Source organism: Peromyscus leucopus, chromosome X, assembly GCF_004664715.2.
Source record: "Peromyscus leucopus breed LL Stock chromosome X, UCI_PerLeu_2.1, whole genome shotgun sequence".
In the NCBI taxonomy this organism is placed as follows: Eukaryota; Metazoa; Chordata; class Mammalia; order Rodentia; family Cricetidae; genus Peromyscus; species Peromyscus leucopus.
This window is the reverse complement of record NC_051083.1, coordinates 130104746-130129806: the sequence shown is the minus strand read 5'-3', so window position 1 is coordinate 130129806 and position 25061 is coordinate 130104746. Positions and strand designations below refer to the sequence as shown.

The window sequence follows — 25061 nt, the reverse complement described above, 5'->3', positions numbered from 1 at the left end:
TGGTATACCAGATTATAAGGGCTCAGCCATGAAACTTACAGCACTTATATAAACCATGACGGAAGTGCTGCTATATGCTTGTTCTACCTCCTAACCTGCGGCAAAATTGGTGAAAAGTGAAGTCAAAACTTGCTTTCAGCTAGTCTAAATAAGAATCTAGTAAAAGATCTTCTTGCAGAAGGGTTCATGGATCTTATAATCAGAGCCCCAGTTTTGACATTCTTGCTGTGTGGCTTCTTCACTCCTCCGCCATGAGTTCTTTTGTCTGGTCAGTGGTTAGATAACAGAATTCATGCTACTAAATCAGGATTCCTAATTTAAAATCTGTTATTACTTCTGCTTCACTCTTGTATTCAAATGAATACCATGTATGTACAGAACACCTATCTCGTGTCTTCCCAGTTTGTTTGTTCTGTATAATCCTTATATATTCATAAATATTGATTTTAATAAAAATGTAAATTAGCATGAAGAAAACTGGGATTTTAGCATGTTTCAAATAAATATCTTGACTACCCCCCTAAGGACTGATGACTAAACAAACTCATTGTAAAATTGTATAAAGACCAAGTAAATTTTTAAGGAAGATAAATTGGTGTACCTACTGAAGAGGGCTTGCTTGTGAAAAACAGATAATAAATCAGAAGGCAAGACTCTAGAAAATTCATGTAATACTGATTACAACACCTCCCTCAACTCCTGCCTAGCAAACCTTAGGGAAAATGCTTTCTGAAGAAGCCCAGAATTCCCAGTGTTATGGCATGCCTCTGCAAAACAGAATTCTCTTGATCTGTTTGGGAGGCATCTAGGCAGTGGTACCAGGTCCTGGGCTTGCTGCATGAAATAGCTGTTTGAAACCTGGGACTTATACAGGGACGCTTGGCTCAATCTGGGAGGAGGGGACTGGACCTGCCTGGACTGAGTCTATCAGGTCGATCTCAGTCCTCGGGGGTGGCCTTGATCTGGAGGTGGTGGGAATGGGGGGGTGAGCTGGGGGGAAAGGGAAGGGGGCAGGAAGAGGGAGAGCAAGGGAATCTGTGGCTGTTATGTAGAACTGAATAGTATTGTAAAATAAAAGAAAAAAAAAGTAATGTGAATGCATCTAATAAAAACTGATATTTATTTCCTAAAAAAAAAAAAATAAAACAGAATTCTCTTATTTACTAAAAGTATAAATACAATAAGAGAACTCAATTAGACTAATTCACTGCCACAGGCTTTCTGGTGAAAATAACTTCAAATATCCTCTTCATTCAATGCAAGTCTACAGATATAATTTCTCCTTCTTTTTTGGTAACAGTCTAATCCTATATTGCAGTTACTTCCAAATAAAGTCCAAAGGAACAATTCACTATAATTCTGTTTCAATGAAATGGAGTAGTTCCAAAAAAAAAAAAAAAAAACAAAAAACAAACAAACATAGTTTGCTATTTTGCCTAGAACTGTGCTGGGTATTATGCATACCCACACGTCAATTAAGCTGCTAGACCATTACCACATTCATATACACAATAAGTGAAGAAAAAAGGACCTCTACTCTCAAGAGCTAAATCAGATATCCAAAGTCACATAGCTACCAAATACATCTAAGCATTTCACCTACCATAGCATCATCAAAATAAACTTTAATGGACATTCATGGTTCTAACATAATCACTTCATCCTGTGCTATGCATGTAACTTCTATACAACTGGTATGTATGCTACCATGGTAACACTACATTCACATACTTCTGTTTTAGTATACTTGTGAGCTACTAATTTTACTAGTATTTGTACTTTACCTTAAAGCTGTTTTTATTAATGGGAAAAAAATGACTCTTGGATATTTTTTGGAGTTAGGGTCTTGCTATGTGTACCCCCATGCTGTCCTTGAATTTGTGATCCTTCTGTTTGTCTCCTGAATGCTAGGCTATTACTAGTACTTTTAAAATGACACTGGAATGCCAGGGGCGAGGGTGGTGGTGGTAGTGGCTCACACCTTTAATCCAAGCACTCAGGAGGCAGAGGCAGGCAATTTCTGTGAGTTTCAGGCCAGCCTGGTTTATAGAGAGAGGTCTATGATAGTCAGATCTGTGTTACAGAGAAATCCTGTCTTGAAAAACACAAACATATATGTGTGTGTGAAACACTGGAAAATTATTATGATTCTATTTTGACAAAATGCAGACTATGAATCTTTTAAACTATGTACATAAAATACATAGGAAGTTTGTTCACTTTAAACTCTCACAAAAGATTGAGGTGACATGCCCCAATCTCATTTATAAATTCAATGAATTCAAAATACATTTTGGGTTTTTTGTTATTGTTGTTTTTATATAAAGCTATACCTGGTTTTGGTATGTATGTTCTACCAAATAGCAAATTATTTGGAAATGCCAGTGAAGAGTTCCTATGCTAACATCCATCACACTGATGATGAGGAAACAATATTAACCAATTTAAAAGGAGGAGTTACCACTAATTCCATAAAATCCCAAGGGTATTTGGAGTTAATTTACCTTTCAAACTTAATAGATCTAAGTAAGCCACATTCAGATATTGAATTCAAAGATAACTGACATGAATGCTATCATTTTATCACATACCACCAAACTATAAAGGTTTTAATTCTCATTCATTCTGAAAAAAAAGTTAATGCTATGATAAAAAATATGCTATGAGAAGGCTAGGTAAAACTTATCCTTTCATTTATAGATCTGAACTAGCAAAGTATTTCTTGTATATCTTCTGAAAATAGAATCTTTGAGTATATATTTTCTATATACTATAGGAACAGGTTACATTCCAAAAATTGTTCCTATTAGATTACACTTTTCAGTTATGGAAAGAGATTTAACTGGTATAGAAGTTGTATACAGAATTTTATTTTTGTGGTATATATCTATAGTTACTTTTGACTTACCTACTAAGTTACGTGGAACTTGTATAACATCTTCAGCAAATTCCAGAAAGCTTCTAGCCTTTTTCACTGCATCTTGATCCTAATAAAGAGGGGTGAATGGGCATAATAACAAGATAAAAAAATTGCTATTTGAAATACTGTTTGTTTGCTTTGGGGGGGGGCAAATGGATTATATAGTGAAATATTTACCTCTCCATAAATATGAAATGTGCAGGTATCCTCATCTAAATCAATAGCAGTGACCCCAGGTACTTTTCTAGCTTGCTGAATATTAGCACCATGAGTACCAATAGCTAGACCCATCAGATCTTCTCTTACGATAAACTGTTCATGAAATCTTGAGGCAAGCTGCCTTGAACTCTGAAGAGAAATGTACAACTGATGAAGATGATTTATCAATTATGAAGACAATTTCATTTAGGTCAGCCATGTAAATTATCTTGACCCTATATATTAGGGTCCTATAAATTGCTTTATTTGAAAACTAATTTTAAAATCACACATAAGTTTTTTTTATAACTAATTCTAAAATCACACATAAGTTCTTTTTAGGCTACTGAAGGTCTGTGCCATTTAAAATATTTTTTTGTTGTTGTTGTTAACAGGAAAGGACTTGTTGACAGTTTTTCAAGGTTACTTTTGAAAACCTATTTGCAAGGCTGCCTTTGTTATTCAATGATATCCATAATGTAATAATTAAGAAGCAGACAAAATAATCCCAATTAAAAAACAGCTCACTTGGTCTGACAGACTCAATGCAATTTAAGTAACAAAATTAAAAATACCATCTTTAAGGAAAAAAATATTCACTGCACTTTTATTATGGATATATTAGTACTTTTTCTAGAAATGGTGTCATGTTTATAATGAATCACCAGATATAGGGGATCTAAACATTTTGCTGAAATGTGGCATTAAAATAATATACTCCCCACACCCAAGGAAAGGAATTCTAAAACTTTCTTGTTTATCAGTTAAGAAAACACAGAACAGAGAATTCTCAAATTTGTTTCATATATGTGTTCAGAGTCTGTAAGACAGTGATCTGGATCCACAAGCTTGATGAACTCTTTAAAATATTCAGTGATGACAAAACTAAGTTCCAATGATACCCCACACATGTGGATAATCACTGTCTTTAAGTAGCATATCAAAATTGAATGTTTAGTTCTAGCATGCCATTAATGACAACCAAACAGATTAGTGGCTCATGTTGAAAAATGGGTATTTCTTATAAGTATATATGAACCCTTTTAATATTAGTAGTGAATAAAATAGGCATGCACAGTAGTTTATAATTATTCAACACACCTGATAATTTGAATGAATGACTATATCTAATGTAAGCAATTTTAAAAGAAGAATAGTTATTTTTAAATATAACACTAGTAAAATGTACAAAATCTAGTATTTTTCAAGAAGTCACATTTTTGGATCTTGATTCATTATCCTGGTTCATTCTTCCCACTGCTAATTTATGGATACACATAAACCAAAGGTATGGCAAAGAGCATTCAAGAAGAATTAGATGCTTAAGAAGAGGTGTATGAGTACATTTCATTTTCATAATACTCACAATGAAATTAAGAAGGCTGCTGTGGCCTAAAAGTTATGAGAAAATCACTAAACAAACCACAAAATAGTGAACATGGGGGAAATCAAGAAAGAATGAGCAAAAAAAAAAAAAAATCAGATCTCAGTGGTCATTTGGAAAACAAAAGTAAATTTTTCCTTTCCTGTTAAGAGTTCATCAATCACATATCAAATTGGAAAGTGACATTTTTACATCCTTGACTACCTTTTCTCTTAAACTGCAATTTGAAACTTCCCCTTTCTTTTGCTACATCAACTGATGATTCCCCCTAACAAAATGAATAATGATGAGGGTATCTTCAATTTGACAGCAATCTATTTGAGTTGGCACATTAAAATAAAATCCACTTAGTTTCTACGGCAATGGATGGAAGTACTAGATAGTTATCAATGAAAATAAATGTATGGCGATGACAATTATTGGAGGATTAATAAAAGTAGATAAAATGCACCTTAAGAGACGAAATAGTAAGTTAGGGAAATAGCCTCTGGCAGGAATCTGAAGACAGGAGTTTTAAAGAGTGACAACCAATTAGAATGAAGAAGTTCTATACCCTTTTAAACAGAGATAAACATACATAATGAAAGGAAAAAGATTAGATATTTAAACACTCTCTAGTACTTTAATGAAAACATGTTATATAGAAGTATTGTCTCACTTTATATCAGCTTTGACAAACTTTTGGTAAAAGTGAATTGTCCCAAAATTTCCTTAAAATACATGGCTGTTGTCTAATTTCAAAACAACAGGCATGAAAACTTTAGTATGATCATACTTTGTATAATTTAATTTTCTAAACTAGAGTGAAATAGGAAATAAACAAGCTGCCCATACTTGAACTTGAGAAACATAGATATTTCTGGACAGCTTTACCAGCAGTGCTAGGGAAATAAACATACCTCCAGTTGCTTACTGGCTTCTTCATTTCTCAGTATAAGAGACAGCTTAGTGCGCAGACTTCGAAAGTGCATGTCAATCAACATGTGTGCTCGCTTTGAGGTGACTTCATTGATGGACTGAGTGATTTAAATTTAACAACACTGTTACCAAAGCAAATGTCCCAAATAGAATAAACCAAACTGTACCATTCAAAAATACTCACCAAAATGACCAGCTGATAATTTTCTGGTTCATATGTTACAGAGAAGGCACCAACTGCCTTCTTAAAATCCTTATGTGCTGATTCTTTGGCACACCTAGAAATAAAAAAAAAAAATTCATCATTAACATAATAATTACCCATCTCTAGCACAAATATATACAGATAGAATTATACTAAGAATCAAAGATTTATACTAAATTTCTTTTATTATAAAATGCTTGATTTACAAGTTATGTTCTTTTATTATACATCTTTGAAATAGTCAAAGTAAATACTTGATAAAGAAAGGGTAAAAAAAGCAGCTAATTAAAAATTTTTTAAATGTTTTTTGAGAATTTTATACATGGCACTGTATCTATATGACCTCTATCTCCTAAGTCTCCCTAGCTAATTTTAAAATATTTATTTACTCATGTGTTTCTGTATGTGCACATGCATGATGTGTGTGAGCATATATATGATATGTGTGGGCACATGTGGTCCATGGCATGCATGTGGAGGTAAAGTGACAACATATTAGTTGGTTCTCTACTTCTACTATGTGAAACCCAGGGATCAAACTCAGGTTGTCAGGTGTGGCAGCAAGTATACCTACAGAGTCATCTCATGAGCCCTAGCTTTTCATCCCCCTACCCCTTTTGAGATAAGGTCTTATCAAGTTATCCTAGGTTAGCCTTAAACTCAATTATGTAACTGAAACTGGCCCTTACCTCCTAAGTGTTGAGATTACAAGCATGTACCACCACACCTGGTGAAACAGTTATGCTCTTAAGGAATAGCTCGTAGGGTTAGATTGCTGAAGAAGGCACATTTAGGGGAGTCACTGTCTTCTGTATAATTCCCAATTTTGTTTACAAAAATAAGCCAATATTTTTCATGGGCCAAACTGAAACTTATGGAGATAAGCTACAGGGTGTTGTGGAATATTATTTTAGGATGTGCTGCATTCTTTTATGTTGCATTTGTTTAACTCTGTGAAGCTGTGTTATTTTGCCTGTCTAAAACACTTGATTGTTTTAATAAAGAGCTGAACAGCCAATAGCAAGGCAGGAGAAAGGATAGGCAGGGTTGGCAGGCAAAGAGAATAAATAGAAGAAGAAATCTGGGAGGAGAAGATCGGGGAACCAGAGAAGGACAGGAGGATGCAGGGGGCCAGCCACCCAGCCAGACATGGAATAAGAAGTAAAGAAAAGATACACAGAAACAGAGAAAGGTAAAGCCCAGAGGCAAAAGGTAGATGGGATAATTTAAGTTACGAAAAGCTGGCTACACCACCAGGCCAAGCTCCAGGAGTCCAGTCGAAGAGAGAGAAGAGGGATTCTATGAATAAGGGCATCAAGATCATGAAGAGACATATAGAGACAACCAAATCAAACTAGTGGGAACTCATGAACTTTAGACCAACAGCTGTGGAGCCTGAATGGGACTGAACTAGGCCCTCTGCATATGGGAAACAGTTTTGTACCTTGATCTGCTTAAGGGGTGCCTTGGGAGTAGGATCAGGATCCATCCCTGGTGCATGGGTGGGCTTTTTGGAGCCCACTAACTATAATGGGACACATTGCACAGCCTTGAGGCAGGGGGAGGGGCTTGGACCTGCCTCTACTAAATGTACCAGGCTCTTCTGACTCTCCATGGGAGGCCTTACCTTCTTGTAGGAAGGAGTAGGGGTGGGTTGGTGAGGGGAAAAGCTGGAGGGGCAGGAGGAGGGAGATCTTTGATTGGTATATAAAATGAATAAAACATTTAAAAAAAATAAAAGCTGGCTAGAAACAAGCCAAGCTAAGGCTGGGCAATTATAAGAAAGAATAAGTCTCTGTGTATATTTACTTGAGAGCTGGAAGGTGGGTCCCCCAAAGAATAAGGAGTAAAACACAACCAACTACTACAGGGTATCTGAATGTCTCTTGTTCTTTTTTCTTTTAAAGAAAAGTAGCTAAGTATGTTGAAAGAGAGCAGGAAATATATAACAATGACTTGCATATATCATTTCCAAAATTAAAAAGAGTATTTCTATGTATTCTGAACAATAATATGACATTTGTTTAGGGTGGAAGTCCACATCAGACTTACTGTACCTTTAAAAAAAATCAATCTCTTATCTGAAGTGTTTAACATCAGTCTAGATAAAAGATTATAGATAGGACTTTTCCAAGCCTCTTTGGCTTTAATTTAGTATGTATTTTTCTGAAAATACTTTATCTAGTAGGGAAAACATCAAGAGAAAACTTTGTAGTCTTGAGTTTCGATAGAATTATCATTCTGTCATTTTCAAAATCTTAAAAGATTATGAAAAAGTTGGTTTAGAAAACTTGATGTATATTATACACTTTAGCCATATATAAGGTAAGCTTAAACAAATACAAGACTTGCTTGATTATACAACTAGGAAAAAACATTTTTTTACTTCTGTACTGCAACCAAACTACTTTTGCCAAAGTTCACTAAATTTAAAATTAACACTCTGAATTACTAACTTGAATGCATACACATGTATACATTTGTATACATGTGCATTTGTAAAAATACATACTCTTACATGTTCCCAAAATTTTTTCATATAACATGTTTTGTATATCAACTTACATTTGTCGTAAATCTTCTGGCACCTCCAGTTTGATCTTATGGAAAGTATCTTTTGTAGCAGGTTTGTTGGGATTAACAGATCGTAGTCGCTCAATTGTGACAATTTCATTATATGTAGCATCACATGCTGCATATTCTATCACATAAAACTGAGAGAAATAAACAAAGTCATTCTTAGCTATATTTTTAAAAGAACAGAAAAATATAATACCTTTTCCTATTTTTTTGAAACAGGTACTCATAATAGCCCAGGCTAACCTAGTACTTACTATGCAGCCAAGGATGACCTTGAACCCCCATTCCTCCTGACTTAGCTAGCTACTTGAGTGCTAGGATTAAGGGCATGGATCACCATGCCCAGCTCCTACTATCATTTTGAAATAGAAATTCTCAGAAGAGGGGAAACTTTAGTCAATGGTATCTACTAGATATACATAGTATCTAGTAAACCTATAATAAAGACATTTTCATAAAATGACTTAAAATCAGGTAGTAAAAATAGATACCCAAATAAAAATGTAGTACCTGGGTTTAGAAAACATAAATAGTATGAACAAATATGAATTTTCCTACCTCACCCTTTATCATCCTCACTTTAGCTAACCACCAACAGCAAGGCTCTTTTTCATTTGCTCTGGAATAAACCTACACAAAAATTACAAAACAGAATATGTATGATTAACATAATTCAGAACCAGAATATATCAGACATTGAGGAAATCTTCTCACTTATCTTGAAATCATATGCCACATATCTTCAACCAAACTGTACCTATATACTGACCTAGACAAAGATATGTAATTAGAAACAACCTGAGAACTCACTGTTAAAAGCACTTTGTTTACCTCTTTGCTCTATGTTAGTAATACTTAGTACTTCAACATGGGCACTTGAGAAAAGCTGACATCTATAACATAGATTTTTTTTCTGTAGATACTTAATGAGCTACAAAAATGTATCTGAAATCATTTAAACATCATTTTGTTTTATTCTAATAAGTAGAACTAATCCAAAGTTACAGATACCACCTACAACTACCTGTTCACTAAGTTCACTTTTCACTCAGCCCACTAGGGGCCTGGCCTCTATCTTTCTTGAAGGATACTCTGCTTTTCAAACTCCTTTTCTCCATAAAAAGGATAGACCTATGCTGGCAATCTTCTGAATACCACTTTTCTGGCTCTCACACACATTATAATAATAATCTCTTGCAAAACCACTCCATAGTTCAGTTGCAATGTGTAGCATGGAATCTTTTGTGAAGACACCTGCATATAAGTGTTAATAGAACTTAAGTGTTGTGACCTGCTGTGCTATCTCACTAGCTCCCTAGGTTTTATGAGGCATCCAATTGTACCTTACACATCATACAACTAAGTAAAAAACAAAACAGAACAAAATGGTTTTCTTTAACCCTCCAAAACCTTTACATAGAAACATACAAAAAAAATAATAAAAACAAAAAAAAAACCTGACCCTTGCTTTTACACAGCCTACAGCCCACAGAGATGTTGACAGAAGAGGGTTTTTGAAAAAGAACAAATACATTTATTTACTTGGTGATGTAAGTGTATGGGTGTACATGTGGAGGTCAGAGGACAACCCTCAGGTGCCTATTTTCTTCTACCATGTAAGTTCTGGGGATCTAACTCAGATCATCATCCTTGGTAGCAAGTACCCTTATCTGCTGAGCCATATCAGCAGCCTAAAGACCTGTAGAGTTAGATAACATCTTTATTTATAACTAAGATCTCTTGCAAAGGCAAGCCCAGGAGACACTAAGTACATTTTCAGGCAAATAAATGTTATTCTATTTTTCTCATTTAAATTGTAGAGAGAACATAGGTTTGGACATTCACAGACCTTCACCAATTAGACTCTGAAATCATACTGCTGCCCCTGCATTATCTTCCATTTCGTTTTCTCTTCCTTCATTTGATTTTTCACTTGTTATGACATTAGCTATTCCAGCTAGAATGTAATCTTATAAAGGCAGGAGACTGCCTGTTTTGATGTGCCTCTGACATCCAGAGCAGAAAAGTAGCATTTAAGGACCTAACTTCATTTTGATTATCTCTAACAAGTATCTATTTATTTGCTTTCTTCATACTACAAATATGAATGAAATTGCAAAAAAAAATGTCATTATGCCAAGTCCTGCAGAAGGAAAAAAAAAAAACAGCTCAAAATGAGGCCTGTGAAACAGGAGATAAGAGACCACAAAAATCTGTAAGAGTGTAAGTACAAAGTATAATACAAAACCAATTTTCAATGAGTAGAGAATCAAATTCAATGATTTTGATCAAGTCTCAACGGCACCTTTTATTCTAAGAGCTCAATGGTAGATGAACAGGTAGTTCACAGTATGCCCCATAAAAGGACATTTGGGCTATAAAAGTAATCTAAAACATACAGGTTTGAAAAGTATATATCAGAAAGATTCACCACTACTAAAATAAATTTTAGGTTACTAATCTATTAAATAGATTATTGTTTGTTTTTTGAGACAGGGTCTCTCTCCGTAGGCTGGCTGTCATAGAACTCACTATATAGACCTGGTGGGCCTCGAACTCATAGAAGTCCATCTGCCTCTGTCTCCTGAGAGCTGGTATTAAAGGCATGTGCCACCATACCTGGCTCTAGAATTATTTCTTAAATTTGTTTTTGGAGGTAAGGATCTCAAGTACATAGAAATGACCTCTAACTTGCTATATAGCTGACAACAAACTATGAACTCCTGATCCTCCAGCCTCCACCTCCTAAGTGTGTACTATAGGCATAAATCATCATCATGTCTTGTTGGAATTATTACTTTCCTTTGTAAAACTATTTTTTACAAATTTATTTTGTTTAAAAAGTGGACAGTAACAAGTGAAAAAAGTATTACCTAAACAAAGATTTAGAGATGGAGGCAAGAATATACTAATGAATAAAGGAATTTGGGACAGTGACAAGATAATCTCTGATAGTGTTGCTGAAATAGTCCAATATAAGCACATATAACATTTCAAATTATTAACTAAAAGCGATACTCAAAAGAATATGCCCATTTCAATTCTAATACTCAAGGTAGTTTAAAGCAAGGTATATTTTAAAAGTCCAAGCAAATTAAATAAACATATGCCTTTAGTCTTTAGTTATTTCATGGCTGGGGGAACTCACCTCAACTTCATCACTTTCATTTATGTCTTTATTATAACCTACAGGTGGTGGGAATCTCACATCATGGAATGGAATCTGTCTGTCCGGCTGCCAGCTGCAAATAAACAAAGTATCATCATTTGACATGCTTCTGGTATTTAATGGAAACAGTGACCATGCTGCAATCAACTTTGGTTAAATGTGACTCTTTCTTGTTTTAAAGAAGCAAATGCCTTCAAATGGCCAGTTTTTGTTGAGTGGTGCATAATAGCATTGTACAGACATTTTAACAAAGTCTACATGCAGCATAGCAGCTTGTGCTTCCACACAGAATTTCTCTAAACACAACAGATCAAAACTATTATTCAAAAGGATTTTCATCTAATAATTTCAACTCTTAAGACTTTTAAAACCTAAGTCCACAATAGAAATTCCTTTGATGCTTAAATTAGTATTGATAATTGTTAGTAGTATCATCAAAACAGTTCTACTTGCAAAATAATTACAACCACATTCCATAACCACAGAAACTGTCCTCTACTTCCCAAGCAAAATGGCAGTCAGCATATTAGCAATTCTCAACTCACTTTTCCCCCTTTAAATTTTAGATCCCACGAGGTGGTCTATTCTTGCGATGGGTAACTGGATGCTGATCGGTATGATGTATATGGACGGGGTTGGTGGGGGGGGGTCTCCTAAACCACAGAAACCCAATGGAGACAGCCTACAGGAGTTCAATTAAATTGTCTACATTTCTTAATCTAAAACAATACTGAATAGTTTTAAGATGCCAATAATTTTTTTGCTTTTACTTGCAAAGAGAAAATACTAAGCAACAAATTTTATAAAGGCACTGGATAATTCAATCACTAGAGCAGTCACCTTTTTCATATGAAAACACTGAGATCTGTTCTTTGTAAAACACCTATTTATTTTAGATTAATTGAAAACTTTCTGTGAATATATACCTGTATGTCTGTGCATATGCATGCACAAAGGCCAGAATAGAGTATCAGATTCCCTGGAACTAGAGTTTCAGGTGCTAGGAACTGAATTCCAGTCCTCTCTAAGAGCAGCAAGCATCCTTAACTGCTGAGTAACCTTTTCAGACTCATTAAATGCCTATATTTTGATACAGGACATTTTAGTAAAACACTACTGAGGAATACTAATTTGTCTTTTTTTCCTTTCTGTTTATAAAAAAGAACTATTATATAAGAGGACAAAATAAGTCAGAATTTGCGGAAATCTGTTAAATGATATGCTGTGGGATAAAGCTCTTGTACACTGGTTTAATAAAACGCTGATTGGCAAGTAGCCAGGCAGGAAGTATAGGCGGGGTGAGCAGACTAGAAGAATTCTAGAGGAAGGGCAGAGTCAGGAGTCACCAGCCAGACACAGAGGAATCAAGACATCAAGGCAGAACTGAGAAAAGGTACTAAGCCACGTTGCTAAATATAGATATGAATTATGGGTTAATTTAATTGTAAGAGCTAGTCAGTAATAAGCCTGAGCTAATGACCAAGCAGTTATAATTAATATTAAGTTTCTGAGTGATTATTTCATAAGAAGGCCACGGGACTGTGGAGGTCTGGCAGGTCTAGAGAAAACATACAACTACAATGATGAAATTACTCTTTTCTGTGACTTATGAATATATCAGAAAAAATGTAATTAAAACAGAACATCCTTTTTATGCCTATTGATAACTAGTGACTTTTAACATGTTACAAATTGATTGGTAAATTTCAACTGTAAGGCATAGAATGTGAAATATAAATTTCTTGGTTCCAAAGAAGTGACAATGACTTTAATTCTTTACATACACAGATAGAGATTCAAATCTACTGTTCAAAGGCATTAAATATGGAAGGTTAAAAACTAAGCAACCTAAATAAGCTATTCTTCCTAAATGAAAGGATCCTATTCTATAAAATACTGAATGTGTTTTCTTTCATGTATTCTTGATGAATCTTTCTCTTCCTTCACCCCCTTTTTTAGATGGAAAGCCAAAAAAGAAATACATGAAGAATAACAAGGAGTCTGCTTAATAGTTTATGGTCCATAGGAGAAACTAAGAGTAGTAAATCAAAATGTTCAACTTACAAAACAGTGTTTCACTAGTGAAGAAAATAAGCAGATAAAAGTATAATCACAATGAGGCTGGAAGTATGACTTAGCTGTTAAGAGTGCTTGTTGAAGACCTGAGTTGGTTCTCAGCACCCTTGTTGGGCAACTTACAACCGCCTCTAACTCCAGTTCCAGTGGGGATATGATACTTCTAGCCTCCATCAACATCTGTACTCATACTGAACACATTCACACATAGATATACATACATGCACAAAATTAAAAATAAAAATAATAAAGAGTTTAATTACTAAAAGATTATTCCCCAAATTATCAATGATTCCTTCAGTAGAGGTATGATATTATAGTTGCCTATTGTGTAATGATGGATACTTAAGAAAGTAAAAAGGCAATTATGGAACTTTTGCCTTTAGGCATTCAGAGAAAGGTATTCTATTATTTAAACTTGTATTGTAGACTAGCATTTTTATTAGTCTAGAGCACGGAACATGGTTTATTCTCAATCCTTTCATCTATGTCCTTCTAAATGTCCTTCTAAATGTGTATCAGGCATCAAAGGTTATTATTACTTTGTCCTATTCCTAGCTAAAAGTATCTGTGCTTACAATCTAATTTCAGATTTTTCTAGACAGTGAATTGCAGGTCTGCTCTTAATATTTTAGAAGCAAGACATTTGTGTTTACTGCTCAGTATCTCTGTGTCACAGACTGCATTTTGGGAGATTTCCTAAGATATAATTTATAAACCACATAATTCACCAATTTAAATGTACAATTCAATAGTTTGTAGTATGTTCTCAGATAAATACAATTATTGTTAGTAAATTGTAGAACATTTTTATCACAACAGAAAGTATTCTTTACTTTCGTTACAGCCTCTCTCCCACCTCCTAATAAGTTCTAAACAATCACTACACTACTTTACTATCTACATATTTTCAGCCTGCTTTGGATGTACTATTAATTATCATGGTACAGAAGAGCTAAATGTTACTCTCTACAGTTAGCAAAATCCTAGCATCAGCACCAAATATATATTTACTTTAGTGTCTCAATTGGCTACTACTAAAAAAAGACCTTTATTAGCACTCAAATTTAGTGAATAGATTTTTTTCCAATAAAATGACAGCATCTATACTATTGACTTTTTCACACAGCCCATATAACTAGATCTTCAAGTATTGTTTTATGATCTAGAAACAGAAATCAATAAAGATTACCTGTCATTATTATTGATTAAAATATATGAAGAATAAAATAACCTAATGTAGAAACATAATTTCTGGCAAAACAAACTATATAATTAAAAAATACTGTAAAACTTCAACCATTTTTTATTGTAAATATCCACAAATTCCTACATTTTCAACTTTCAATAAAATTACCAATATTCTAGCTATTTAAATTCTCAGCTAATAGTAGAGAAGAATGTGCCCTTTTTTCACAATCAAATGAACATAAGGAAGGATAAACATTATACATTAAGGAGCTCTGAAGTCATTTGCAGGAGAGGGCCTTCCATTGATTTAATACTGAGCTCTTTGGAAACTTCTTGTTTGTTAATAGGAAAAACACTCAAACCAGACTTCATTTTTAAGAAAATGAGAAAAAAATGAATGGGTATAAAATTATTCAAAGTCTTCAACATTATGATTATATAGTGAGAAACTTACTTGTTTTCAAATGCAACTGTTATAGAATCTTCATGAACATCTTTTACAAATGCCTGGAAGAAAAATACAACAAATTAACTAAATTTTAAGCTCGGAGACCATTTAAGTTAAATTTTAGACATATTTAAGAATAAAATGAGTCCCAGGTGGTGGTGGCACATGCCTTTAATTCCAGCACTCAGGAAGCAGAGGCAGGCGGATCTCTGATTTCTGAGTTCCAGGCCAGCCCGGTCTACAGAGCAAGTTTCAGGACAGCCAGAGCTACACAGAAAAACCCTGTCTTGAAAAACAAAAAAAAAACCAAACCAAACAAAAAAACAAAAAACAACACAAAACAAAACAAAAATTGAAATAAAATGGATCTTTGATTGAAAAATCAGTTTCTGGTATTCACTTATTCACCATAACTATTTTGCCAGATACTATATATTAGGTTTTAGGAATATAGATAGTTACAACATTAAATAAGAAAAAATGCCTTAGAGTTTAGCATCTTAAAAAGATAGCTACACTGGCCATTACAATTCAGTGTTGAGTATGAAGTTAGAGGTACATTTAAGGCTACATTTTTAAAAATTAAACTTGTTCTAGAACCACTTGCCTAGTACTAAGGATAAGCTATAACTTCTCCATAAGTGCTCTATTGTCATTTTCCCCTTTTCATTTATCTATCTTCTATTTGCCTTTTAGGTTTCAAATCAGACTGAAAGTACAACTAAGTTAAATTTAGTTTATGGACTATTATCTTGGAAATACTTAGAATGCACTCAATGAACATCTATTAAGTGGACTGGTGCCTAAGATATTACTCTCCAAGTCTGGGTAAAAGATCTCTGTTGGCAGTGCTGTTACTTTGATAAGGGAGTTATACTGCAAAGATGAGGTTTCTACTGACCCTTAAGTATAAAGAGAATCAGCCAAAGACAGTGGAGAATGGAGAAGCAAGAATGAAACTGTAGATAATGAAAAGCAGCTTGAGACTGGAAATAAGTCATCAATAAGAAAGCTGAGACAATGAATAATAGGATTTTTAACTCATGACGTATATGTATGAGGGTAGGATAAATATCTATAAGGCAAGCAATAAATGTTCTTTTGAGAAGACAGCAGCACCAGGGAACCCTGCTCACACTGGGTGACAGACTAAGTTAATTCCCCAGGATTCAATTCACCACTATGGCCTTGGTGGCACACCTTGGCGATTCACCTGCTTTTATGGAAATTTCAACCCAAACTGCAAAAGAAATATTGGAAGCCAAGCAAGCAATATGTATATGAGGAATAAAATCCTTATGGGGAGCCCCTGAATAATATGAAGCCAAAGATACAATGGAGACCCCAGACAGTTGGAAATTAAAGGGACATGGAAATATGAGTCCAACCAAAAGCTGCAGGAAACAAGCACAACAATATATAAGGACACACATGCACGCACGCACGCACTCACGCGCGCTCGTACTTATATACTTATATACATACATACATACATACATACATACATATATGTAGATGAATTTCTAAAATGGTCTTATTAAATAAAAAACACGGAGCCAGATATAGGGGTGAAAGCCTGAGAGAGAGAGATCAAGGAAATAGGGAAAGCCACAGCTAACCTTACCTCACCAACTTGGCAGCTTCCAAATGTGAGTTACTTCCTGTCTACCTATGCCTATATGCCTTGCTGTTCTGCCATCTGATTTGCTTTCTCTGTCCAGCTATATCACTTCTTCTTCCTGCCCAGCTCTGTCACTTCCTGTCTGTCTGTACAGACCTCCAGACCTCCATGGTTGTTAACTAGTTTTAGAATTTAAGGCATGTGCCACCATACCTGGCTCTGTTTCCAGTGTGGTCTTGAACTCACAAAGATCAAGACAGACAGATTCCTGCCTGCCAAGTGATAGGATTAAAGGAAAGGCATGTGCTACCATTGCCTGACTTCTGAGTTTACTTATAATGGCTGTTCTTATTCTTCTGATCTCCAGGCAAGCTTTATTCATTAAAGCACAAATAAAACATCACCATATATACCCAAATAGTTGCAGGTTTAAATGATGAGGAACCCAAATTTTCTTCCCATCCATCTGATCTTGCTTATTTCCCAGATTTATTTAAATTATTAAAATTTCTATAGAACATTTTAACAACTCTAGTTCAATACTACTCATCATACTTTAGAATGTACCCTGTTTCATAAGCAAGCATGCTTTTAGTGTGCTAAGAGATTGTTTGTTTGCCCTATTTAACAACAAAGGTGTCTGATTTTGAATTAAAAGTTGTGTGAATTGTTCACTCAGGTTCTTGGTTTTATATACTACAGAATAAAATTATGGAGAAGGGGAAGGATACCCATTTCATGCCCCGGCGTCCTTTGTCCTCATACAATAGCTAATACCAAGTTAATAATAATATTTCTGGGGGAGATCATTAAATTCCAAACTAAAACCAAGACTTCCATTATCTTTCATTTACTAAGGAAAGGTAACTGCTTCATCATCTTTGCTGAAAGTTGTATGATGTTTGTTTATACCTTGGCAACAGCACAACAACACTATTTTTTTACAGGGCATTATATACTGAAAATGTTAAACTCTTTAGACAGCAAACTGAACTTTGGTACAGCTGGGTGAAGGATTGTCCTTTGCAAAGCAAAGTCTTTGCCTAAAACTGTGCTGTCTGTGGCAACCAGAAGTAATCTGTGGCTATTTACATTAAAACTGATTACAATTAAATTCAGTCAACCATTCACTTGCCACATTTTGAGTGTTCAAGAGCTATGGACAGCTCAGTGGCTATTGTAGTAAATCCTACTCATTTAATACATTTACAAGTGTTAAAAGTTTTCAAGCCAACCATAAAAGCACACTTTAAAAGTTAGCCTTCGTCTTACGACTATATGGCTGTATTCTTTTTTCTCCTTACTTGACTAAGTTATTATCCAATTTAATCATATCCATTCAGTACATTTGCCTATTTCCTAATAATGAAGCATTCTCTCAATGGAGAGCTGTAAATGGTATAACTAAAAAGGAGAGAAAGGAAAAAAGGAAATAAAGAAATGTTTTCACAGTCCTTGAATGTAATTCCGGATGAATTGTCAGAAATCGTTTGAGTAATCATCATATCCCAACAGAGCCACTGCCTCTGAGTTAATGAGGCTTATCTATGTATGGATATTGGCACGATTGTTTCAAAATCAGTCATTTTTAGTCACTGTTTGTATATTAACTGAATATAGAAGGCATATAATATCTTCTGGTTGCTGCATTACTAAGTAGAATAAAGGAATCTCACCAGTGAACTCTGGCCTGCACACATACTAAGGACAATACATCCTGTCAGTTCCAAGGTCTTTTAGCAAACCTTCCCTCCACAGGTTCCATATATTCCTATATGTTTTCATCATACTTCTTAAAACGATGCTTTTTATCTTTGCCTCTCTCTTAACTCATTCACTAGGTTCCTCTAGAGAGCTATCAACTCACCTACCAACTTGGATAACTTCATTTTGCTATGATTCTTTGCTATCATGCTAAGTTGGTGTTTGTAAAAACTGCAGGCTGCTAAGATTTCTGTGATATATTCAAAGGAAGATTGGATGAATGCCCAAAGAGTGCTTCACTGAATCTGAAAGGTAGGGCTAGTACTGGGATCAGAGAACTTAAAAGGTTGAGTTTTGTTGTGAATTAAATATAGGCTCAAAATCTTGGTTGGCTCTATCATATAATGGCTGCAGGATCTGGGAATTCGAGATTCCTCATTTTTAAAGTAAGGGCACAGAGTAGCCTTTTAAAGTTGTAATGAAATTATTCACATATGTAATTTTCATAAAAGATAAAAAACATAAATGCCTTTGTACTTCAGAATGCTAAATTCTCCCCCTGTACTTGAAAAAAAAAAAAAAAAAGGCTTAAATGGGTCTATCAAACCAGAAGCTCTTACGAGCATGACTAAAGATTGATGTTCTCCACAGGATGTCAGGCACTTAATAGTGCTAATGTTTTCCTTAGGTGAGATGAGATTTAGCCACTCATAATTATGATAGGATCCACTGACTGCTATTTGGAAAAGTAAACTAAATTCATAAAGGTCAAATAAAGGCTTAAAGATAAGATAGAAAAAGAAAGGGACATTTCCACAAAGTTACTAAATACTATATGGCTACTTTGACTCTGGGAAGAAAAAAAATGACAAAAGACTTTAGGGTTTGGAGAAAAAAGTGATTAAAAAAAAGCAGTGACCAAACACACTAAGGTTGTTCACCAGGGGAAAAACAGAAAGTTTAAGTCATCATAGCCAGAACTATCTAATTCAAATACTGCTTTATTAAAATGAAACACAAAAGACAGAAATTTCAGTACTATTTGGGTAAACTTTTATTCTCCCTGAATCCTTCAATACATCTTAGGTTTTAAGATGTGTGAAGAAGTCATACTAGGGGTTAGAAAAATGGCTCCATGAAGAGCACTGGCTGCTGCTCTTCCAGAGGATCCTGGTTCAATTCCCAGCACCTACCAAAACACCCATACATATAAAATAAAGTAACTTAAAAAGATAAAAAACTATTTTAAAAACAGGGAAGAACTGGTCACAAGAGGTCTTTTTATAAGCTGTAGTCCTCTAACCACCACTTAAATGTTACATTATCAGTAGAGACCTATGACAAAATGTGTAATGCAGAGAAAGCTTAATAGTTTTTAAAATATCCCTCCTAGAGGTGGTACATGGGCATATAAAATGTATGATTCAACTCAAGCCTTCATATATACATTGAGTTTTTATTCCCTCCCTTTACATGTAGGCACTAGCAATGTAAAGGAATGAACAATAAAGTTTAACAACAGTTCTTCCACAAATTCTAAGGAAAATATGATTCACTCTGACCAAAGACAACATAAGCACAAAGAAAACAGTATCCACTGACTTGTTTTCCTGAAGTTTATATGCTGTTCATATAAGTTACATACTTTTCAAGTTTAGTGAGTTCCTTGAATATGTAAAAAAAATGTCACAGCAGGGTCAAAGACTTGTAACTTCATCTTTCCTTCATAAGAATTTATAGGAAAAATACACGATATCTCAAACTAGAAGGGTTAATGAAAAAGAAAACTGATATATAAACTGGAGATTTATAACATCTTAGTGTCCATAGTTAAAATTTATTGTAGAACAATTGTAGTTATGAGATGCTAAGGCAAATGTCATAATAACAACTATGAGCAAAGATAATGAAATTAAAAAGTGGTCAGGAAATAGAATACATTTAACTTCTTCAATCTATATTTCATCATTTCATTGTCTGATTTCAAATCCTAGATCCAAAACTTTCAGCACCCGACAGGACAAGCATTAGTAATTATTTATCTCATCTCCCTATATATCTACATCCTAATGTAAATGAGAACAGTGGGAGAAAGTTAAGTAATGGAGGCAAAGCAGTGCTTAGGACTCCACACCTGGTAACTATTACCATAACCATGATCACAATCATCTCCTAGAGTGGGCCAGAATCTGAACTCCCAAGTACTACACTGTTAGATTTTGCACATAATTAAAATGTAGGTTTTCAGAACATGTGAATATGGAAATGGACAATGCATATTTCCAAGGTGGGGTGTTGCTTTCAAAAAGACACTAAATCTTTAAAAGGTATGTAGATGTGGGAGGACAAAATGTGGTAATTTATATCATTCATTTTTTTTCAACATTCAAATTAACATCCATACTCAAAGTTTGCTGGCTTTCAGAGCAAACCATGAATGTGAGTTTATTTGCATTTTATGCAGGCTTATAAATTTCTAAAGCTTGTGAAAGTTCATTTGTGATATAACATTGATTGCTACCAGTCAATGTATCTAAAAATGACATGCTGGGCACTAATAGCTTCAAGAAAACCATTTTTTTTTTTTTTTTTAAAGATAGGTTCTCACTATGTATCCTGGCTGGCATGGACCTTAAGAGATCTATCAGTCTCTGCCTCCTAGGTGCTGGGATTACAGGTGTGAGCCCCCATGCTTGGCATTAAAAACATCTTGACTATACTGTACATTGTATATTAATTAACTACTACCTATGGTAACAATACTCTGTTAATGGGAGAGTCTATTCTCAGATGCCAAACTTAAAGCTAAGATACTTAAGTATAATATGACAATATATTTATGAATTTGCATAATAACACATAATAATGAATTAGATATTAGCCATTATAATTTGAAATAAAAAGTTTTGTATTGGGCTAGAGAGATGACTCAGCAGTTAAGACTGGCTGCTCTTGTAGAGGAGCGGGGTTCAATTCCCAGGACCCACATGGCAGCTACAAACGTCTGTAACTCCAGATCCAGGGGATCTGACACCTTCACACCAATGCAATAAAATAAAGTTAAATAAATTATTTTTTAAAAAATTGTATCATGTCTCCCACACAATTTACTAATTTTCAGACTAGAATACAAAACCTAGAAATCTTTGTATATAGAGTTCTTCCATATCTGAATGGCACCTGTTCTATATCTAAAGTGAAGTTAATTCATTATCATTCTCAACACACCAAAACTACAATACACAAAAAAAAATTACATAGGGGCAGGTGCTCCTAGAATAAAGATATATTGCAATGTATTGCAACATTACTGGTTTAAGCAATGCTTTGTAAAGATCATATGAGATACAAATCAAAGTGTCTTCATATTTTAAATAACATGCCTGAAGGGCTCAAAAACTGATACATGTGATCAACTTTTTCTAAGTTAAAGAAATACCAAAGCTTAAAAGTAGAGGCTCTGGTGATTACTAAATCTAACTTTCAACTTTAAAAAATAAACACCAAAAAAAAAAAAAAGCTTGGTCTTGAGATGGCTCAGCAGGTAAATGCTTGCAGACCTGAGTTCTACCCCCAGTAGCCACATGGTGGAGAGAGACAACCAACCTCTCTAAGTTTCCCTCTGACCTCTGCAAGTGTGACATGGGACACACACAGGCACCCAACTAACCAAACACAGTCACAAATGAATCTAAAAGTTTAAAAAAATTAAACACCAAAAGAAAAAAATTGAACTGGTTGGCCCTTAGTACAACAGATGTATGATTTGTGAATTTCAGATCTTGGCTGTAGTGATCTTTCAAAGAATCAAATCATTCCTAGCATATGTTCTACAAAGTTATTCTGCAAACTTAATGTGCTCAGGGTATGTGCAACTATCCTTCAGAATACAGTAGTTCTGGTAAGCAAATCAAAGACTGAATTCAATTACACTGAATTTGATTTGTTTGGATTTAAAATTTTATTTCTATCAATTTCATGAACAAAGTTCCCAATTTTTCTATAATGGGCTTTATTTCTCATCTTTGTCATCTATTTCACTATAAAACAACTTAGCATACCCATTTTACTTTTTCTGGTCACAGTCAACAGTCTAAGTGATGTAAATTTAAACCTATTTCAGTACAGTCAATATTCTTCCCTTAATATAGACCAGTTGGAATTATTTTTAAAAAACAAGCTTAAACACAATAGCAATTCATCAACATATATTTTTTCAAAGTATTATATTTCCCCTCAAGGAATAAAAGGATAATCCATAATCCATTCCTTTTGGTTCACCTTCAAATTAAGATGTCGCTGAAAAACAAAGTCAAGTTTTAATAGCAAAAACAGAGTACTTAAAAAAATATTCCAGTCAGTTTGTAAGTAAAACTATTGGAGCCAATAAATCCTTCAAGAGTAGGATGGGCTACTTGTCCTTGATTGCAAGCCAACTTCATTAAAAGCCACTAACAGTGGACTCAACTCTAAGCTGGTATTAGAGATGAACAAAAATAATACTTAACTATTATCCCTTGCTCATCTGTGTCTCAGTGCTCCAACTCTAGCAACTAAAACTGTCACTCTAGAATCTAGAAATTTAATGAAAACTCACCAAAACTAACTGGAAAAATTCTTTATTATAGCAAATTGAAAATAAATGCACTGGTAAATTTAATTACATATATGCTGTGTGTGTTATTTATGTCTCCTACACTACAACAAAAGGTATTTTCTTGCTATAAATCAGTATTTTACAAGTGTACCTCCTTCATAATAATGAAATTTATTTACCTCTAAATGTCTCCATAAACTTGGTAAAAGCATAACTTATTAAGGTCACTTTCCTGAGTCTAGCCAAGTATGTCCCATTTGAAATGTCCAAGTTATTCCACAATAAACTTAAAACTGCTAGATAATGGTAATAGCTATTTTCCATGCTTCCTTCCATTACTAAAATATTCTAGTGAGGTAGGGCCTTACAGAGGTTATAAACATTCAAGAAAGGAAAATTTACAATATTGCTACATCTACGTTTATGCAGTATCAACAATCGCACCACAGTTACATATAAATATTTTAAGGTTCCTTCCAAAACATACGATGTTATCTGATATTGAAAGGTATAAAAACTCTCAGTAATTCCATTAACGCCTATTTAAAACTTCAACTATATAGTCCCCTACAACCTCGAAAAAAAAGTCAAAGGGAATATACTTGTTTCTGCACTTCAGAGAACAGAACAAATACTCCAGTCTTGGTAAAATTCACTAGCAATCATACAGTCCCAGTTAATTTCCCTAAGTTCTATCGCATATATTCTGGTCCTTGAGAACTTAAACAGAGAAAAATTTTAAATGAGCAGACTTGTTAATATTTTTAAAGCGGAGACATGGGTATTCCTGAATTTCTCCCACTTAGAAAGAGGTTAGGAGGCCGTGGATATTCCCTTTGGCCAGAATCTTTAATGGCTCTCTTGGTTGTCATGGTCTTCCAGAAACTTTTAGGTTTAAAAACCTCCTTCGAAAAGCACAAAGAGAGGCCACTAAAAATCAGTTGCCATTGTGACTCGGGGCTGACTACCTCTTCCTCGCTCCACTCCCTCGCCCAGAACTGGGGAGCTCTCCAAAGTCTGCATTGAGGATCAAAACCCAGGAGCCCAAGACTCCCAACGGCTGCCCAGACGAGGCAGGAGACAGCCAGGCTAAGGCGCCCAGCTCCTCACCGCTTCCCGCGTGCCAGGCCCGGAACCCACTGAGAGAGGATTATTTGGGAAAGCAGGGATAAGCCACTGCCACCTCAGGCAGCACCGGTCCTAGGGCCGGATCCCCTGGCCTCGAATTCCTGCTTCGCTGACTGAGTTCAGTCGGCGAATGGCCCTCAGCTCCCCGCGTTCCTTCGCGTGCCGCCAGGCGGGCGCCGGGCCTGAGGCGGGAGTCGGAGCGCAAAGGATGGCTACAGGCCCCGAGTCCGCCGCTTCCCTCACAACCCACTGCTCGCCGCGCCCGCCGCGCCGGCCGGGCCCACCGCACCCGCGGGGCCTGCCCGCCGCCGCACGGGACACAAGGGAGGTAAGAAGGCCGAGGACCGGGCCTGTCCGGTAGCTGATTGATTACCTTGTAGAAAGCGCCATTGGAGCCCCGCACTTCCACCACCAGCTCCTCCATCTTCTCGGTCCTCGCGCCGAGAGCCCGCCTCCGAGAGGTGGGCTGCAGGCGCTCAAGGCCCAGCCGCTGCCGCTGCCGCTGCCGCCGCCGCCGCGTTACCGCTCGCCCCCCGGCAGCGGCGCCGCCGTCACTGCCACCGCCCGCGCTCGCCGTCCGTTGGCTTCACAGCCCGCCCTCTCAGGCGCGGCCCCTCACCGGAAGTGAAACCGAAACGCTGCCTAGCGCCTGACTGACTGAGGCCAAGGGCTCTGCCCGCGCCTCGTGTAAACAGTCAAACCACGTCACGTGTCCCGAGACGCCCCGCCCCACAGTGGGCTCGGCCCCCTCCGCTCCGCCCTCGCTTTCCGGACGCCGAGAACGCGCATGCGCCCTTCTGGGAACCTGCCCAGGGTAACTGGGCAGATTTTATGGCGCGCTTGGTGGAAGGCGGGAAAGCACAGAGGGTGGTGATAGGTCGCGCTGCCTTTTGTCAGCTGGCTGGGAATAGAGACGTTTCCT

The 25061-nt window shown here is 35.8% G+C and overlaps 1 protein-coding gene across 12 annotated transcripts in view; it reads right to left on the bottom strand.

Moving 5' to 3' along the window:
* Positions 1 to 24827, bottom strand: part of Fmr1 (FMRP translational regulator 1) — a 41793-nt gene extending 16966 nt beyond the window's left edge. For 6 of the 12 annotated variants that reach the window (XM_028862456.2, XM_028862447.2, XM_028862449.2 and 3 more), the window contains exons 1-9: positions 24513 to 24823; positions 15096 to 15148; positions 11354 to 11447; positions 8764 to 8835; positions 8191 to 8339; positions 5605 to 5698; positions 5402 to 5518; positions 3098 to 3268; positions 2909 to 2987 (exon numbers count right to left, since the gene is read on the bottom strand). In XM_028862456.2, the coding sequence (XP_028718289.1) occupies positions 2909 to 2987; positions 3098 to 3268; positions 5402 to 5518; positions 5605 to 5698; positions 8191 to 8339; positions 8764 to 8835; positions 11354 to 11447; positions 15096 to 15148; positions 24513 to 24563 (880 nt within the window). In that variant the 5' untranslated portion in view covers positions 24564 to 24823. Of the gene's footprint in view, positions 1 to 2908; positions 2988 to 3097; positions 3269 to 5401; positions 5519 to 5604; positions 5699 to 8190; positions 8340 to 8763; positions 8836 to 11353; positions 11448 to 15095; positions 15149 to 24512 lie in introns of all 12 variants that reach the window. The other 6 variants (XM_028862448.2, XM_028862452.2, XM_037199240.1 and 3 more) reach the window with 5 other exon arrangements.
* Between the last annotated feature and the right edge of the window lie 234 nt (positions 24828 to 25061).